This window comes from Aethina tumida, chromosome 6, assembly GCF_024364675.1.
Source record: "Aethina tumida isolate Nest 87 chromosome 6, icAetTumi1.1, whole genome shotgun sequence".
In the NCBI taxonomy this organism is placed as follows: domain Eukaryota; kingdom Metazoa; phylum Arthropoda; class Insecta; order Coleoptera; family Nitidulidae; genus Aethina; species Aethina tumida.
Genome location: NC_065440.1, coordinates 9,611,162 through 9,631,462, shown reverse-complemented (window position 1 = coordinate 9,631,462; position 20,301 = coordinate 9,611,162). Strand labels below are relative to the sequence as shown.

General features: G+C 31.2%; 1 protein-coding gene across 1 annotated transcript; it reads left to right on the top strand.

Moving 5' to 3' along the window:
* Nucleotides 1-912: 912 nt before the first annotated feature.
* Nucleotides 913-3,518, top strand: LOC126265985 (uncharacterized). The gene has a single exon (XM_049969092.1). It carries the CDS (start codon nucleotides 913-915, stop codon nucleotides 2,593-2,595), a length of 1,683 nt encoding a protein of 560 aa, XP_049825049.1. The 3' UTR covers nucleotides 2,596-3,518.
* Nucleotides 3,519-20,301: the final 16,783 nt, after the last annotated feature.

Genomic DNA, 20,301 nt, shown 5'->3' with positions numbered 1-20,301 from the left:
ATGGTATTCCTCTCCGAATTCATTGTGATGCTGGAAAAGAATTTAACAATAACACCATAAAAGATTTAGCCAAACTATACAATTTCAAATTAACTTTTAGCTCAGTGGCACATCCGCAAAGCAACGGATCACTAGAACGATTCCATTCAACTTTGATCGAAATTATAAGAATCTTTAAAATAGAAAATCCCGATGAACATATCTTAAATGCTCTACCTTATGCTGTAATCTCCTATAATAATACGAAAGTGAAAACAACTGGCTTTACACCATATGAATTAATTCTAGGACATACCAGTAGTCGAAACCCAGAAAATTATTACAATGTGTCACAACTAATAAGTAAATATGCGAATGAATTGAAAAATAAAGCTAGTTACCTTAATAAACAAGCCAGATTAAATATTGAGAGATCAAAGGAAAAAGCAAAAATTAGATTCGATAAACATGTAAACTATCCTAATACTTTCGAAGTAAATCAAAAAGTATGGTTAAAAGAGAGCCAGATAGGAAATAAACTAAAAGATAAATATCTAGGTCCATTTACAATAAAAAGAATTGTACTCCCAAACTCTGCTGTCATATCAAATGATCAATATGAAACCCAAGTCAATTTTGATAGATTAAAATTATATACTGAAAGAATTAAAGAAAATTAACAATGACCTTTGTTACAGGATTGCCCTAATACTCTTATCAAAATACCAAAATATAATAACGGAAAACTTCAAAATAATCCCATTAAATCATACTCTAGGAATATATTATCACTACGAACAAAATATTAAGATCTCGAATGATCAATGAAAATTAATTGTGTACAGAAATATTGACTTTATAAAAGATGCTTTTGAAAGAAACGAAATAATTTTACAAACTTTAAAAGACTCCTTAGATACTCAGTATGCACGAATGTTATACTTTGTTGCTGAAATTAGACCTCACACTCTTGTATTGGATAGAATTATTAAACAAATTAAAGACAAATTTAACGAAATTATATTAGACATAGAACATTATTCGAAAAGAAATAAAAGAGGATTAATTAATGGTATTGGTGCCGTTTGGAAAACCATCTCAGGAAACTTAGACGCATCAGATGGTGAATATTATGATAAATGCATTAACCAAATCGAAAAAGATGAAAAACATATCGAAAACTTAATGAAAAATCAAATACTAATTACTACTTCAACAATTAAAAATTTCAATTATACTATTCAAAAACTCCAAATTGACGAAGAAACGTTTAACAATGATATAAAAATTATTGATATTATGATCTCTAACATAACCGACAATATGAATCTACTTGAAGCGAAAATTAAAGTTTTCAATCTCTGCGAACAATTATTAGAATCTTTTATTTTTATCAATGGAGAACTTGACGATATTATAAATAGTATAACTTTCGCGAAAATAAATGTTGTGCATCCTTCTGTAATACAGCCTCTAAACCTTTTAGATGAACTCTCAAAGATAAATTCAGAATTAAGAAAAGATAGCTTACCTTTAGATAACACCAAAGAAAACATTCCAAAATTTTTAAACATTATTAAATTAGATACATATCAATCGAACTCTAAAATAATTTTTGTACTAAATATCCCAACAGTCCAATTAGATTCGTTTAAGCTGTATCACTTATTTTCCCTTCCATTAAAAGATGACCGAACTAAACTTTTCCATACTATCCTAAATTCCCATAAATACCTAATCACATCCGATTTTAATCGACAGTATGCAGTAACAAATGACATAGATAAATGTCAAAATATAGACACAAAGACGAAAATATGTAAAAACATTGTCCTATATCCTGTAGACAATAATGCCATTTGTGAAGCTCAAATTTTGATGAATCCAAGAAAAATCCCAGAAACATGTGTAGTTTCGACCTTTGACTACCAAGACTACAATGTTCAACCTCTAAATACTAATAAATGGTTAATAGTGACTAGCAATCCTATATCTATCACCATTACATGTGCCAATACACCAACTGAAATTGAATACACCAAAACTAATGTCATTATCCAATTAAAACCAATGTGTACCGGATACATAGGCGAAGTCAAAATTTCGTCCAACTATGAAAAAGCAGAATCCAATTATACAGATGTCATAATAACTCCACAAATACCTTTCGAATGTTGCCTACATCTGCCGAAACAAGAAAAACTTCCGAAATTAAAACCTTTGAAAATTAACAAATTCAACCTAGATGAACTTAAAATAGCAGAAACAAAATTGAACCAATATCAAGACCAGCTTGATGACCTTATTAATGAAACCATCATCACCAAACATTGGCCATGGTTCACTTACCTGTCAGTAACCATTAATGTTACTATCATAATTATCTACATATTCTGTAAAATAAGAAGAAGAAGGACCATCATAAATCGAATCACCTCTTCAAATCAACCTCCACCACCACCGTTTGGACCAACAACAAGGATTCAACCCCTTCTCTCAAGATCGCAACGAAGACGTCCCTCCATTTCACGAGTGCGCGATCCTAACATTGAACAAAACGAACTTTCCGAAGTGATATTTAACGACAATAATAGTGTTAAATTTGTGCCGGTTTAAATTATGAACTTTTATGAACTATTATAAAACTCTTTTATAACTTTATAATTTTATTTAGATTTTTATTCTTCGATAGAATAAAACTCTTTTAAAACGGGGAGTTGTTATATCTGATAGATAAGCATATTCTATTGTTTATCTACGCATTAGAAATATGATACTTCTTTGTACATTGTTGAATATTCCTTAGTTGCAGAATACACTCTAAAATTAGAATACCTTAGTTTGTAAGATATTGTTCTTTGTTAGTATAAGTTATATATAGGAGTACAATACTGTATCGCAATGATTATTATTCTTACTTCCATTCTGATTGTTAGTCCAATTCCATCTTTAATAAGTATTTTGTATTTTTAACTTTCTGTTCAACTAAATATAATAACAAATTGTATAATTAAAATAAGTTTTTTTAAAAAATTAAATAAGTGTCGTGATTCGCAACATGCATGTTAGAAATAATAAAATATTCACATTTTTTCCACAATTTCCAATTGAGTTCTTTTTTTTTTTGTTTATACGTATAAAAGTATAACTTTATTTAATGGAATAGGTACATCTCACCAGGAACTATAATTATGTCTGATGAATGGAGGGTATATGAAAACATCGATCAAATTGGGGGAGGAATTTATCACCACGAAGTGATTATTCATGAATATAATTTTGTGAACCCTGAAAATCAACTAATTCACACGCAGAACGTGGAAAATATGTGGATGAGGGCGAAAAGAAAACTCCGTCGTCAATTTGGTACCTCAGAAACTTTATTTCTATCATACCTCCACGAATTTATATGGAGAAACAAATTTAAAAATCATAACATGTTTATGAGCATACCAAAGTGTATTAGGGAGCAATATTCTTAGGAATAATTTTGTTTTTATTTTAATTGATTTTGTTTTTTATTGTAAAATATAAAATTATATTTTTTTTATATTAATGTATTATTTTTTATAAAAAATATTCCCTTTTTTCAAATTTACCTATAAACTATTAAATATTTTCTGAATTTATTTAATTAGATATTAAACTATCAAAGAAATAGAGAGTAAATAAAAATTAATATAGTAATTAATAAACTATGATTAGTCGAATTTTATCTTCTTTAGAATTCAACCACATAAATGACGTAAATCGTATATGAAAAACAAAATAAATTCATATAAATTTTTCTAATAACATTTTTCTCTGTATATTTTTTGTTAAAACTGAAATCTGGCAATTATGCATTCTACATCACAGGAAGTGTAAAAATGTTTATAGATATTAATATTAGTTAAAATTATACTTATGACTTGTTAAACTTTTCATTTTTTAAAAAAGAATTTGAAGTATTATGGAGTACGTGTAATGTCTGGTCAGCTCAAAGACCAGTTCTCAGTCCAATTGAAAATCTATGGGATGAAATTGACCGAAAAATTCATGCAAAAAGACTGTCAATTTTGAATGAACTCTTCGAGGAAGTTCATAATCAGTGGGAAAAAATATCGAACGATTGGAAAGATACTAAAATCAATGAAAAAAAAATGTTTAGAAGTTTGGTGCATGTGGGCGATAGTGTACATACTTAAGTCATAATTTTCACAAATAATTTAATTCCAGTTTTTCAATTTAATTAATAATAGAAAAGGATATATATCCACGAACCAAATTATTGAGGTGTTGGTTCCATTATGCGAAAGCCGTATATTTCAAAAGTAGAGAAATTGGTCTAACTGGTCGACTCAATGTCTGATATCAGCCCAAGGGATGAATTTGACTATGGTTTTGCCCCTTATTCAACAAGAAAACTTCGAGACCGGAATCGATGAAGTGAGGAATTGGATGACTGATAACGTACAAGAACTACCTTCAAACAATATCTTAGAAGACAGTGGAGCAGGGACTATGTATCTGTGTACAAAGAAGATATGTGGACTAACAATTATGTCGAATCTTTTCACAGTATATAGGTGAGGACGATTAGTCGCAAATATCCAAATATTTGGTTGTTTATTACTCAACTGTTAAAAATAGAGTCTGCAAAATCGTGCGATCTAACAAGGGTGAAGAGGGGTTTACAAGAACCTGCAAGGTCCAGAAATAAGTATGTACGTATGTTTGTATTTTATTATATTAGTTTTACAAAAATTTAATAATTTTTATTGTTATAGACAAAGCCCTCAGGTTACTGGAAATTGAAGGGGGCGTCGGTATGTGTCTGGGTCGTCTAAGTCATATGGTGAATTGCTTGGAAAATGTAATTAATCCTAACATTGACGATTTTGATAATGAGAACATTGTTCCCAACCCAATACCAGATGCACCTGCGCCAGTGGCAATCGCAGCACCAGTACCAGCACCTATACCAGTACATGTACAAGCACCAGAACCAGCATCAATTCTACTCCAAGTCCCAGCACCAGTACGAGCTCAAATTCCAGTGCCAATACTAGCTCCAGTTCCAGCACAAATGCCAGCGCCAATTTGCAGAAGCCCTCAGGTTACTGGAATTTATTATAGTGGTTGTGGCAATACGATAATTTGCTTACATATCCTAATATTAAAATTACAATAACCGCCTTAAGACATAAATATATTTACTTTCGACGACTTTATAAACTTTGAGAGAGTACAGTGGTTAAAGTTGTGAACTTATTAAATCTGATTTGTTCAAAAATATTTATCACGGTTCTTTAGAGACTAACTGTTCGCCGGAGGGTACAAGATTTTAACGAAGAAAACCGGATCAATGCATTTCCAAGAACTGGCCGAAAAAGAGTATTGGAAGATGCTCAAATCCAAGAGGTCATATAGAACTTCGAACTAAAGGGATTTGAGCGTACCTCGACTTTGGCTGGTCAGTTTGGGTGCCACACAAACAATTAGAAAGACATTACACAGAGAGGGTCTCCATAACAGGCGGCCAGCAAAAAAGGTGATCCTCACGGATAATCAAAAAAGTGTTCATCTGGCATTTGCTAGAGTATCTAAATTTCGATTTCAGTACAACAATATTTAATGATGAAAAATGTTTCAAGTCTTCTCAAACCGGAATAATTCAACTGTGGCGTCGAAATGGTACTCGTTATGCTGAAAATAATATTATTAGTAGTAACCAATCCGGCCGTATATCAGCCAATTTTTGTTTGTGCCACCACTCATGATTACATTGAGGTGTTCGAGGATGTCATGCTACGGTTGGTTGGAGTAGCGTATTTAAGAAAGTAGAAGCATGATTTGATAGGTAGGTAAAACATATTTTTGAACTGTGAGAAATTAGTAGAAATTGTGTACGTTAATGTGGAAAGTAAAAGCATATGCATGTTATATCTGATAGATAAGCATATTCTATTGTTTATCTACGCATTAGAAATATGATACTTCTTTGTACATTGTTGAATATTCCTTAGTTGCAGAATACACTCTAAAATTAGAATACCTTAGTTTGTAAGATATTGTTCTTTGTTAGTATAAGTTATTTATAGGAGTACAATACTGTATCGCAATGATTATTATTCTTACTTCCATTCTGATTGTTAGTCCAATTCCATCTTTAATAAGTATTTTGTATTTTTAACTTTCTGTTCAACTAAATATAATAACAAATTGTATAATTAAAATAAAAGTTTTTTTAAAAAATTAAATAAGTGTCGTGATTCGCAACATGCATGTTAGAAATAATAAAATATTCACATTTTTTCCACAATTTCCAATTGAGTTCTTTTTTTTTTTGTTTATACGTATAAAAGTATAACTTTATTTAATGGAATAGGTACATCTCACCAGGAACTATAATTATGTCTGATGAATGGAGGGCACATGAAAACATCGATCAAATTGGGGGAGGAATTTATCACCACGAAGTGATTATTCACGAATATAATTTTGTGAACCCTGAAAATCAACTAATTCACACGCAGAACGTGAAAAGTATGTGGATGAGGGCGAAAAGGAAACTCCGCCGCCAATTTGGTACCTACAATTAAAAATTTCAATTATACTATTCAAAAACTCCAAATTGACGAAGAAACATTTAACAATGATATAAAAATTATTGATATTATGATTTCTAACATAACCGACAATATGAATCTACTTGAAGCGAAAATTAAAGTTTTCAATCTCTGCGAACAATTATTAGAATCTTTTATTTTTATCAATGGAGAACTTGACGATATTATAAATAGTTTAACTTTCGCGAAAATAAATATTGTGCATCCTTCTGTAATACAGCCTCTAAACCTTTTAGATGAACTCTCAAAGATAAATTCAGAATTAAGAAAAGATAGCTTACCTTTAGATAACACTAAATAAAACATTCCAAAATTTTTAAACATTATTAAATTAGATACATATCAATCGAACTCTAAAGTAATTTTTGTACTAAATATCCCAACAGTCCAAATATTCACATTTTTTCCACAATTTCCAATTGAGTTCTTTTTTTTTTTTGTTTATACGTATAAAAGTATAACTTTATTTAATGGAATAGGTACATCTCACCAGGAACTATAATTATGTCTGATGAATGGAGGGCACATGAAAACATCGATCAAATTGGGGGAGGAATTTATCACCACGAAGTGATTATTCACGAATATAATTTTGTGAACCCTGAAAATCAACTAATTCACACGCAGAACGTGAAAAGTATGTGGATGAGGGCGAAAAGGAAACTCCGCCGCCAATTTGGTACCTACAATTAAAAATTTCAATTATACTATTCAAAAACTCCAAATTGACGAAGAAACATTTAACAATGATATAAAAATTATTGATATTATGATTTCTAACATAACCGACAATATGAATCTACTTGAAGCGAAAATTAAAGTTTTCAATCTCTGCGAACAATTATTAGAATCTTTTATTTTTATCAATGGAGAACTTGACGATATTATAAATAGTTTAACTTTCGCGAAAATAAATATTGTGCATCCTTCTGTAATACAGCCTCTAAACCTTTTAGATGAACTCTCAAAGATAAATTCAGAATTAAGAAAAGATAGCTTACCTTTAGATAACACTAAATAAAACATTCCAAAATTTTTAAACATTATTAAATTAGATACATATCAATCGAACTCTAAAGTAATTTTTGTACTAAATATCCCAACAGTCCAAATATTCACATTTTTTCCACAATTTCCAATTGAGTTCTTTTTTTTTTTGTTTATACGTATAAAAGTATAACTTTATTTAATGGAATAGGTACATCTCACCAGGAACTATAATTATGTCTGATGAATGGAGGGCACATGAAAACATCGATCAAATTGGGGGAGGAATTTATCACCACGAAGTGATTATTCACGAATATAATTTTGTGAACCCTGAAAATCAACTAATTCACACGCAGAACGTGAAAAGTATGTGGATGAGGGCGAAAAGGAAACTCCGCCGCCAATTTGGTACCTCAGAAGCCTTATTTCCATCATACCTCCACGAATTTATATGTTTATGAGTATACTAAAGTGTATTAGGGAACAATATCCTTTGGAATAATTTTGTTTTTATTTTAATTGATTTTGTTTTTTTTTGTAAAATATAAAAATATATTTTTTTGTTATATTGATGTATTATTTTTTATAAAAAATATTCCCTTTTGCAAAATTACCTATAAACTATTAAATATTTTCTGAATTTATTTAATTAGATATTAAACTATCAAAGAAACATGGAGTAAATAAAAAATTAATATAGTAATTAATAAACTATGATTAGTCGAATTTTATCTTTTTTAGAATTCAACCACATAAATGACATAAGTCGTATATGAAAAACAAAATAAATTACATATAGATTTTTCTAATAACATTTTTCTCTATATATATTTTTTAAAAACTGAAATCTGGCAACTATGCATTCTACATCATAAGAAGTGTAAAAATGTTTATAGATATTAATATTAGTTAAAATTATACTTATGAATTGTTAAACTTTTCATTTTTTAAAAAAGAATTTGAAGTGTTACGGAGTACGTGTAATGTCTGGTCAGCACAAAGACCAGTTCTCAGTCCAATTGAAAATCTATGGGATGAAATTGACCGAAAAATTCATTCAAAAAGGCTATCAAATTTGAATGAACTCTTCGAGAAAGTTCATAATCAGTGGGAAAAAATATCGAACGATTGGAAAGATACTAAAATCAATGAAAAAAAGATGTTTAGAAGTTTGGTGCATATGGGCGATAGTGTACATACTTAAGTCATAATTTTCACAAATAATTTAATTCCAGTTTTTCAATTTAATCAATAATAGAAAAGGATATATATCCACGAACCAAATTATTGAGGTGTTGGTTCCATTATGCGAAAGCCGTATATTTCAAAAGTAGAGAAATTGGTCTAACTGGTCGACTCAATGTCTGATATCAGCCCAAGGGATGAATTTGACTATGGTTTTGCCCCTTATTCAACAAGAAAACTTCGAGACCGGAATCGATGAAGTGAGGAATTGGATGACTGATAACGTACAAGAACTACCTTCAAACAATATCTTAGAAGACAGTGGAGCAGGGACTATGTATCTGTGTACAAAGAAGATGTGGACTAACAATTATGTCGAATCTTTTCACAGAATATAGGTGAGGACGATTAATCGCAAATATCCAAATATTTGGTTGTTTATTACTCAACTGTTAAAAATAGAGTCTGCAAAATCGTGCGATCTAACAAGGATGAAGAGGGGTTTACAAGAACCTGCAAGGTCCAGAAATAAGTATGTACGTATGTTTGTATTTTATTATATTAGTTTTACAAAAATTTAATAATTTTTATTGTTATAGACAAAGCCCTCAGGTTACTGGAAATTGAAGGGGGCGTCGGTATGTGTTTGGGTCGTCTAAGTCATATGGTGAATTGCTTGGAAAATGTAATTAATCCTAACATTGACGTTTTTGATAATGAGAACATTGTTCCCAACGCAATACCAGATGCACCTGCGCCAGTGGCAATCGCAGCACCAGTACCAGCACCTATACCAGTACATGTACAAGCACCAGAACCAGCATCAATTCTACTCCAAGTCCCAGCACCAGTACGAGCTCAAATTCCAGTGCCAATACTAGCCCCAGTTCCAGCACAAATGCCAGCGCCAATTTGCAGAAGCCCTCAGGTTACTGGAATTTATTATAGTGGTTGTGGCAATACGATAATTTGCTTACATATCCTAATATTAAAATTACAATAACCGCCTTAAGACATAAATATATTTACTTTCGACGACTTTATAAACTTTGAGAGAGTACAGTGGTTAAAGTTGTGAACTTATTAAATCTGATTTGTTCAAAAATATTTATCACGGTTCTTTAGAGACTAACTGTTCGCCGGAGGGTACAAGATTTTAACGAAGAAAACCGGATCAATGCATTTCCAAGAACTGGCCGAAAAAGAGTATTGGAAGATGCTCAAATCCAAGAGGTCATATAGAACTTCGAACTAAAGGGATTTGAGCGTACCTCGACTTTGGCTGGTCAGTTTGGGTGCCACACAAACAATTAGAAAGACATTACACAGAGAGGGTCTCCATAACAGGCGGCCAGCAAAAAAGGTGATCCTCACGGATAATCAAAAAAGTGTTCATCTGGCATTTGCTAGAGTATCTAAATTTCGATTTCAGTACAACAATAGTTAATGATGAAAAATGTTTCAAGTCTTCTCAAACCGGAATAATTCAACTGTGGCGTCGAAATGGTACTCGTTATGCTGAAAATAATATTATTAGTAATAACCAATCCGGCCGTATATCAGCCAATTTTTGTTTGTGCCACCACTCATGATTACATTGAGGTGTTCGAGGATGTCATGCTACGGTTGGTTGGAGTAGCGTATTTAAGAAAGTAGAAGCATGATTTGATAGGTAGGTAAAACATATTTTTGAACTGTGAGAAATTAGTAGAAATTGTGTACGTTAATGTGGAAAGTAAAAGCATATGCATGTTAGAAATAATAAAATATTCACATTTTTTCCACAATTTCCAATTGAGTTCTTTTTTTTTGTTTATACGTATAAAAGTATAACTTTATTTAATGGAATAGGTACATCTCACCAACTATAATTATGTCTGATGAATGGAGGGCACATGAAAACATCGATCAAATTGGGGGAGGAATTTATCACCACGAAGTGATTATTCATGAATATAATTTTGTGAACCCTGAAAATCACACGCAGAACGTGGAAAATATGTGGATGAGGGCGAAAAGAAAACTCCGTCGTCAATTTGGTACCTCAGAAACTTTATTTCTATCATACCTCCACGAATTTATATGGAGAAACAAATTTAAAAATCATAACCTGTTTATGAGCATACCAAAGTGTATTAGGGAGCAATATTCTTAGGAATAATTTTGTTTTTATTTTAATTGATTTTGTTTTTTATTGTAAAATATAAAATTATATTTTTTTTATATTAATGTATTATTTTTTATAAAAAATATTCCCTTTTTTCAAATTTATTTAATTAGATATTAAACTATCAAAGAAATAGAGAGTAAATAAAATTTAATATAGTAATTAATAAACTATGATTAGTCGAATTTTATCTTTTTTAGAATTCAACCACATAAATGACGTAAGTCGTATATGAAAAACAAAATAAATTCATATAAATTTTTCTAATAACATTTTTCTCTGTATATTTTTTGTTAAAACTGAAATCTGGCAATTATGCATTCTACATCACAGGAAGTGTAAAAATGTTTATAGATATTAATATTAGTAAAAATTATACTTATGACTTGTTAAACTTTTCATTTTTTAAAAAAGAATTTGAAGTATTATGGAGTACGTGTAATGTCTGGTCAGCACAAAGACCAGTTCTTAGTCCAATTGAAAATCTATGGGATGAAATTGACCGAAAAATTCATTCAAAAAGACTGTCAAATTTGAATGAACTCTTCGAGGAAGTTCATAATCAGTGGGAAAAAATATCGAACGATTGGAAAGATACTGCATATGGGCGATAGTGTACATACTTAAGTCATAATTTTCACAAATAATTTAATTCCAGTTTTTCAATTTAATCAATAATAGAAAAGGATATATATCCACGAACCAAATTATTGAGGTGTTGGTTCCATTATGCGAAAGCCGTATATTTCAAAAGTAGAGAAATTGGTCTAACTGGTCGACTCAATGTCCGATATCAGCCCAAGGGATGAATTTGACTATGGTTTTGCCCCTTATTCAACAAGAAAACTTCGAGACCGGAATCGATGAAGTGAGGAATTGGATGACTGATACGTACAAGAACTACCTTCAAACAATATCTTAGAAGACAGTGGAGCAGGGCTATGTATCTGTGTACAAAGAAGATATGAGGACTAACAATTATGTCGAATCTTTTCACAGTATATAGGTGAGGACGATTAGTCGCAAATATCCAAATATTTGGTTGTTTATTACTCAACTGTTAAAAATAGTCTGCAAAATCGTGCGATCTAACAAGGGTAAAGAGGGGTTTACAAGAACCTGCAAGGTCCAGAAATAAGTATATACAAGTGAATAAAAATTTAAAAATCATAACATGTTTATGAGCATACTAAAGTGTATTAGGGAGTAATTATCCTTTGGAATAATTTTGTTTTCATTTTAATTAATGTTGTTTTTTTATTTTAAAATGTAAAAATATATATTTTTGTTATATTAATGTATTATTTTTTATAACAAATATTCCCAAACTCAAATAAACATGTAAAATACCTGGGCATAACACTCGACAACCATCTCATGTTTGAAAAATATATAATAAAAGCAATTTATATAACAGCAAAGATTCTGTAGCCACTAATAAATAGAAAATAAGAACTTAGAAAATAGATTTCCAGAAATACAAACCAAATTACTAAGACAAATATTAAACAAAGCAAAAAGAACCTACTTAGGACAAATCCACAAACAGGCCATCACAAAAAGAAGAATTAAAATATTTTTAAAATACAACCAATTTTAATGAAAACTTAAAAGGAATGCATCCTTTCACTCAATTGGTGGCAAGAAATGAGGAAAATGAAATTCATCAAGCATTAGAAATTCCCCATAAATCTGATACATCAGTGTCTTCTACTTTGTCGACAACATCTACAGTCAAGGCAAACAGAAGACTCACTAAACAATTATGTTTGATGGGATCTTTGAAATCCAACAACAAAATTAGAAATTAAGGGCTTAAATCTTGCAGTTATAAAATTGGTTGTTTGGGACTATCAACCTCTTACAATCGTTGAAGATAGAGGATTTGGGGAGTTGGTAACAAAGTTGAATCCTTTGTGCTCTATCCCCTCACTAAAAAGTTTAACTTTTAAACTAATTGCAGACTTATATCGAAATGAGGTGGATAAATTACAACTCAAATTATTGTGTGTAAATTATGTTGGTGTTACAACAGACCTCTGAACATCTGAAAGTAGCAATGACTACATTACTGTAACAACTCATTATATTGTGAATGCTGAGTTACACAGTACTGCATTGCAAACATCTGAAGTACATAATAATCAAACAAGACCAAAAATAGCCTCTAAGCTAAGGGAGACTTTTACAAAGTGGACTATTGACAGAAAGATCGTCACAGTAGTGCGAACGTAAAATCAGCAATAAATTATAATTTACGTAACATCATCACTTGTCCGTGATACTTTTAATTTATCCGTAAAGGATGGGCTAACTCAAAATGAAGAATTATGTACGCATTATACCAGAAAAGTGCGGACGCACTGTGGGGCATTTTAAGCATAGTGCATAAACTAACACAGATACAACAACAAATGAGTCTTCATGTATTAAAAATAAAGCAAGACGTCGCAACTCGTTGGAACTCCATCTATATTATGATTAATAGATAGAAATTATGCCTCCACTAACGGCAGTTTTATCAAGTTTAACTAAGATCCTCAAATGCCATTTCCATAATCAAACTTGATGAGCCTAAAACAGCTGACACTGACATGTTGTAGAAGTACTTAACTTAAATAACAATTTATCACTCCTCTAACAGAGTTAACTCATCCCTCACAGCAAAGGACATTTCCATGGTTAAACTTCTTCATTTTTGGGTGATGCATAAAAATTTATTACTAGAAAGTCCTTTCCTTCGGAAAGAATATTTTCTAAAACAGGAATGCTAACAAATTGTAGAAGGAACCGGCTTAGCCCCAAAAATATAGAAGAAATATTTTTTTTTTAAATAATAATTTGTAGAATAGGGCAATTTGTCACAACATTAATTTTTATTTTTTTCATACTTTTGGTTATTGTTACTATATTTTATTTATTACTGTGTTTCATTGTTTTGAATTTAATATTATCATATGTTCTCAGGCCATATTTGTCTCTATATTCGGTCGTTCAAACGTTGTCAAAAAGTGTATTGTGCCAAAATTTATGATTGATAATGTGGTTTTAGAAATCACAGGGAAAGTCTCCTGTAATTTGTGGGCTTGGAGTAGCTGAGTCGTTTGAACAACCTCAGGAGGAGTTATGCTAAACAGCCTCAGAGAGTGAGTCTAAAATGCTATCAATTAGTCTTAACGTAATCCCATCTGCTTCAAAAGAATCTTATGGTAATTGGAATATTGTGGTAAAAAGGTTTATCATTTGCTTTTGTAAAATTAAATTACAATATACTTTTATTATAATAACAACCATTTTTTAGGTATTTTGCTGTCGAATTCAGCTTTACAAATGCTCTTGGAGGATATAAAACGTTGTTTTAACGTAGAGAATTTGTTAACAAGGCGGATAAATCAAGACGTTATAGAGAACTTTTTTCGAGTGATAAGAAGTTTAAATTAAGGTCTTTTATTTTAGGAAGAAACGAAGGATCTTGCATTAAGAAAAATCCAAATAACGAACATTTTTATTGTTGTTAAGTTCGTAACAAGTCAGTGGTGAATTTGTCTATTATTAAAAGACACATGAAGCCTAAATCACACCAAAATATTACTTGGGAATATTGCAAATAAAAAATTCGAAAGTTCAAAAGGCTCTTTATTCAAATGATTTTTAGGAGAAGATCGAAATGATAGTCAAACGTTTAGATATAAAATATATGAATTGTCCTTTTCTTGCCTTGGGGGTAGGGTAAATATTGAATTTTATCAACTTAATTATCATAACGAATTAAACAGTAACGATTTTGAAGACGTAAGTAATTTTGAGTTACCTGAGGGTTCTCCCGAAATGAGGAAAAGATGTGCGGAAGCAAAATTTGCCAAAAAGGTTTTTGAATCAGGTGTTTCACATAGAGCAGCCGAAAAAGTTTTAAACTTTCTTCAAATAGTTAGTAAAGATCGTACCACATTACAAGATATCCATATTTGTCGGACAAAATTAACAAATGTAATAACAAATGTTTTAGGACCTTATGAAAAAGACATGCATGTTATATCTGATAGATAAGCACATTCTATTATTTATCTACGCATTAGAAATATGATACTTCTTTATGCATTGTTGAATATTTCTTAGTTGCAGAATACACTCTAGAATTAGAACACCTTAGTTTGTAAGATATTGTTCTTTGTTAGTATAAGTTATATATAGGAGTACAATACTGTATCGCAATTATTATTATTCTTACTTTCGTTCTGATTGTTATTCCAATTCCATCTTTAATAAGTATTTTAACTTTCTGTTCAACTAAATATAATAACAAATTGTATAATTAAAATAAAAGTTTTTTTAAAAAAAATAAGTGTCGTGATTCGCAACATGCATGTTCAAAAATTGCGTAATTGTAAATTTGGTTTACATATTGATGAGTTATACGAGTCGGTTCAACGACAAAAATAGATGACATTTCAAACATGATTTGTTCATGAAGAGACGATGAATGTTCGAACAGATCTGTTGACAATATTAAAACTTGACGCAAAAAATACCACAGCGGAAAGTTTGTCATTTTTCGTCAGAAATGATAAAATGCCAGATTCCATTTTCCAATATCACCTCACGACTTAGATAGATGCAATCTAATTATAATAATATAATAATAATAGCAGAACAAAGGGCACAATGAAGAAAATCAGGGAAGAAAATATCAGAAGAAAATGGCAGGATATCTGTATTTTACTGTCGAATTCAGCTTTACAAATACTCTTGGAGGATCTAAAACGTCGTTTTAAAGTATAGTATTTGTTAACAAGGCGGATATATCAAGACGTTATAGAGAGTGATCAGAGCAAAAGGTGGTCTCCATGATCATCCAAGTCCTCTAGAATTTAAGTATAGATTAAGGTCTCTTATTTTAGGAAGAAACGATGTTGCATATTCTGAATTTTCTAAGGTATAATTTCATGATACCCCAAATATTCCACTTCAATTTTGAGACAATCAAACAGATGGTTCCCGAAAAAACCCGTCCAATTAGACTGACATCAACAAACTTTACCCAGACAAAAGTCCAAAGCGTGATAACAAAGCACGAGACCAAGAACTATGAACCAAATTCGACAAACAAAAAAGCGACAACACATCTCGACCATTTGGATACGAGGCTCCAAGGATGGCATGGAAACCACCAGGACAATAACGTGACCAACGGTCCACGACAGAAAACTGTTGTGTTTCTCCCGAATCGAGTGATCACTGTACTAGAGACACACAAACAAATATTTTTATAGTTGTTTGTGACAAGTGCTTTAAAGTGGTAAATTTGTCCACTATTAAAAGACACATGAAGTCTAAATCACACCAAAATATTGTTTGGGAATATTGCAAATAAAAAATTCGAAACAAAAAAAGTTTAAATTTCAGTGGACAGAGGGTCCTTTATTCAAATGATTTTTAGAAGATCCAAATGACATTCAAACGTTTACATATAAAATATATGAACTGTCCTTTTCTTATTTTGGGGGTATGATAAATATTGAATTTTATCGACTTAATTATCATAACGAATTAAACAGTAACGATTTTGAAGACGTAAGTAATTTTGAGTTACCTGAGGGTTCTCCGGAAATGAGGAAAAGATGTGCGGAAGCAAATTTTGCCAAATCGGTTTTTGAATCAGGTGTTTCACATAGAGCAGCTGAAAAATTTTTGAAATTTTTTCAAATAGTTGGTAAAGATCGTACCATATTACAAGATATCCATATTGGTCGGACAAAATTAACAAATGTAATAACAAATGTTTTAGGATCTTATGAAAAAGACATGCATGTTCAAAAATTGCGTAATTGTAAATTTGGTTTACATATTGATGAGTTAACCGAGCCGGTTCAACGACAAAAATGGATGACATTTCAAACACGATTTGTTCATGAAGAGACGAAAAATGTTCGAACAGATCTGTTGATAGTATTAAAATTTGACGCAAAAAATACCACAGCGGAAAGTTTGTCATATTTCGTCAGAAATGATAAAATGCCAGATTCCATTTTCCAATATCTCCTCAGGACTTAGATAGATGCAATCTAATTGTAATAATATAATAATAATAGAACAATAGAACAAAGGGCACAATAAAGAAAATCAGGGAAGAAAATATCAGGAGAAAACGACAGGAGAGCTGTATTTTACTGTCGAATTCAGCTTTACAAATACTGTTGGAGGATCTAAAATGTCGTTTTAATGTAGAGTATTTGTTAACAAGGCGGATAAATCAAGACGTTATAGGGAGTAAACAGAGCAAAAGGTGGTCTCCATGATCATACAAGTCCTCTAGAATTTAAGTATAGATTAAGGTCTCTTATTTTAGGAAGAAACGATGTTGCATATTCTGAATTTTCTAAGGTATAAATTTCATGATACCCCAAATATTCCACTTCAATTTTGAGACAATCAAACAGATGGTTCCCGAAAAAACCCGTCCAATTAGACTGACATCAACAAACTTTACCCAGACAAAAGTCCAAAGCGTGATAACAAAGCACGAGACCAAGAACTATGAACCAAATTCGACAAACAAAAAAGCGACAACACATCTCGACCATTTGGATACGAGGCTCCAAGGATGGCATGGAAACCACCAGGACAATAACGTGACCAACGGTCCACGACAGAAAACTGTTGTGTTTCTCCCGAATCGAGTGATCACTGTACTAGAGACACACAAACAAATATTTTTATAGTTGTTTGTGACAAGTGCTTTAAAGTGGTAAATTTGTCCACTATTAAAAGACACATGAAGTCTAAATCACACCAAAATATTGTTTGGGAATATTGCAAATAAAAAATTCGAAACAAAAAAAGTTTAAATTTCAGTGGACAGAGGGTCCTTTATTCAAATGATTTTTAGAAGATCCAAATGACATTCAAACGTTTACATATAAAATATATGAACTGTCCTTTTCTTATTTTGGGGGTATGATAAATATTGAATTTTATCGACTTAATTATCATAACGAATTAAACAGTAACGATTTTGAAGACGTAAGTAATTTTGAGTTACCTGAGGGTTCTCCGGAAATGAGGAAAAGATGTGCGGAAGCAAATTTTGCCAAATCGGTTTTTGAATCAGGTGTTTCACATAGAGCAGCTGAAAAATTTTTGAAATTTTTTCAAATAGTTGGTAAAGATCGTACCATATTACAAGATATCCATATTGGTCGGACAAAATTAACAAATGTAATAACAAATGTTTTAGGATCTTATGAAAAAGACATGCATGTTCAAAAATTGCGTAATTGTAAATTTGGTTTACATATTGATGAGTTAACCGAGCCGGTTCAACGACAAAAATGGATGACATTTCAAACACGATTTGTTCATGAAGAGACGAAAAATGTTCGAACAGATCTGTTGATAGTATTAAAATTTGACGCAAAAAATACCACAGCGGAAAGTTTGTCATATTTCGTCAGAAATGATAAAATGCCAGATTCCATTTTCCAATATCTCCTCAGGACTTAGATAGATGCAATCTAATTGTAATAATATAATAATAATAGAACAATAGAACAAAGGGCACAATAAAGAAAATCAGGGAAGAAAATATCAGGAGAAAACGACAGGAGAGCTGTATTTTACTGTCGAATTCAGCTTTACAAATACTGTTGGAGGATCTAAAATGTCGTTTTAATGTAGAGTATTTGTTAACAAGGCGGATAAATCAAGACGTTATAGGGAGTAAACAGAGCAAAAGGTGGTCTCCATGATCATACAAGTCCTCTAGAATTTAAGTATAGATTAAGGTCTCTTATTTTAGGAAGAAACGATGTTGCATATTCTGAATTTTCTAAGGTATAAATTTCATGATACCCCAAATATTCCACTTCAATTTTGAGACAATCAAACAGATGGTTCCTGAAAAAACCCATCCAATTAGACTGACATCAATAAACTTTACCCAGACAAAAGTCCAACGCGTGATAACAAAGCACGAGACCAAGAACTATGAACCAAATTCGACAAACAAAAAAGCGACAACACATCTCGACCATTTGGATACGAGGCTCCAAGGATGGCATGGAAACCACCAGGACAATAACGTGACCAACGGTCCACGACAGAAGACTGTTGTGTTTCTCCCGAACCGAGTGATCACTGTACTGGAGACCCACAAACAAATATTTTTATAGTTGTTTGTGACAAGTGCTTTAAAGTGGTAAATTTGTCCACTATTAAAAGACACATGAAGTCTAAATCACACCAAAATATTGTTTGGGAATATTGCAAATAAAAAATTCGAAACAAAAAAAGTTTAAATTTCAGTGGACAGAGGGTCCTTTATTCAAATGATTTTTAGAAGATCCAAATGACATTCAAACGTTTACATATAAAATATATGAACTGTCCTTTTCTTATTTTGGGGGTATGATAAATATTGAATTTTATCGACTTGATTATCATAACGAATTAAACAGTAACGATTTTGAAGACGTAAGTAATTTTGAGTTACCTGAGGGTTCTCCGGAAATGAGGAAAAGATGTGCGGAAGCAAATTTTGCCAAATCGTTTTTTGAATCAGGTGTTTCACATAGAGCAGCTGAAAAATTTTTGAAATTTTTTCAAATAGTTGGTAAAGATCATACCACATTACAAGATATCTATATTGGTCGGACAAAATTAACAAATGTAATAACAAATGTTTTAGGACCTTATGAAAAAGACATGCATGTTATATCCGATAGATAAGCACATTATATTATTTATCTGTGCATTAGAAATATAATACTTCTTTGTGCATTGTTAAATATTTCTCAGTTGCAAGGACATACTCTAGAATTAGAACATCTTAGTTTGTAAAATATATTTTCTTTGTTAAGATAGTTTATAAATAGGAGTACCCTACTGTATCATATTCATTCCTATTCCAATTAGCATTCTTCTTAGCATTCTGTTAATTGTATTCAATTGTTTTCATTCTATAAACTGTACTTCAAACTAAATTGTAATCATATTTGTATAAGTAAAATAAAAGTTTTTAAAAATATAAATAAGTGTCGTGATTCGCAACATGCATGTTCAAAAATTGCGTAATTGTAAATTTGGTTTACATATTGTCACATAGGGACGATAGGAAACATAAATAATCCTTAATCATCAATATACAAACATCGCCCCTAGTGCGATTATTGCTTTCGCATAATATCGTGATTGGCATTGTCAATGTTTTGTAATATCAGACTATAAATAAAAGCGCGACGAAGATCAAGTAACAGAACAGAAGTGTGTGAACTACAACAGAGGTCACGAGTCGCCCGGTGGATACCAGTGAACCCCAAGAGCAACCCTGAAGATGGTCCCTTACTTATTACTGTAAGTTAGACAATTTGTAAT

Excerpts from the sequence above, each read along its gene's own strand:
- LOC126265985 (XM_049969092.1), top strand. The coding sequence starts at position 913 with ATGTTATACTTTGTTGCTGAAATTAGACCTCACACTCTTGTATTGGAT.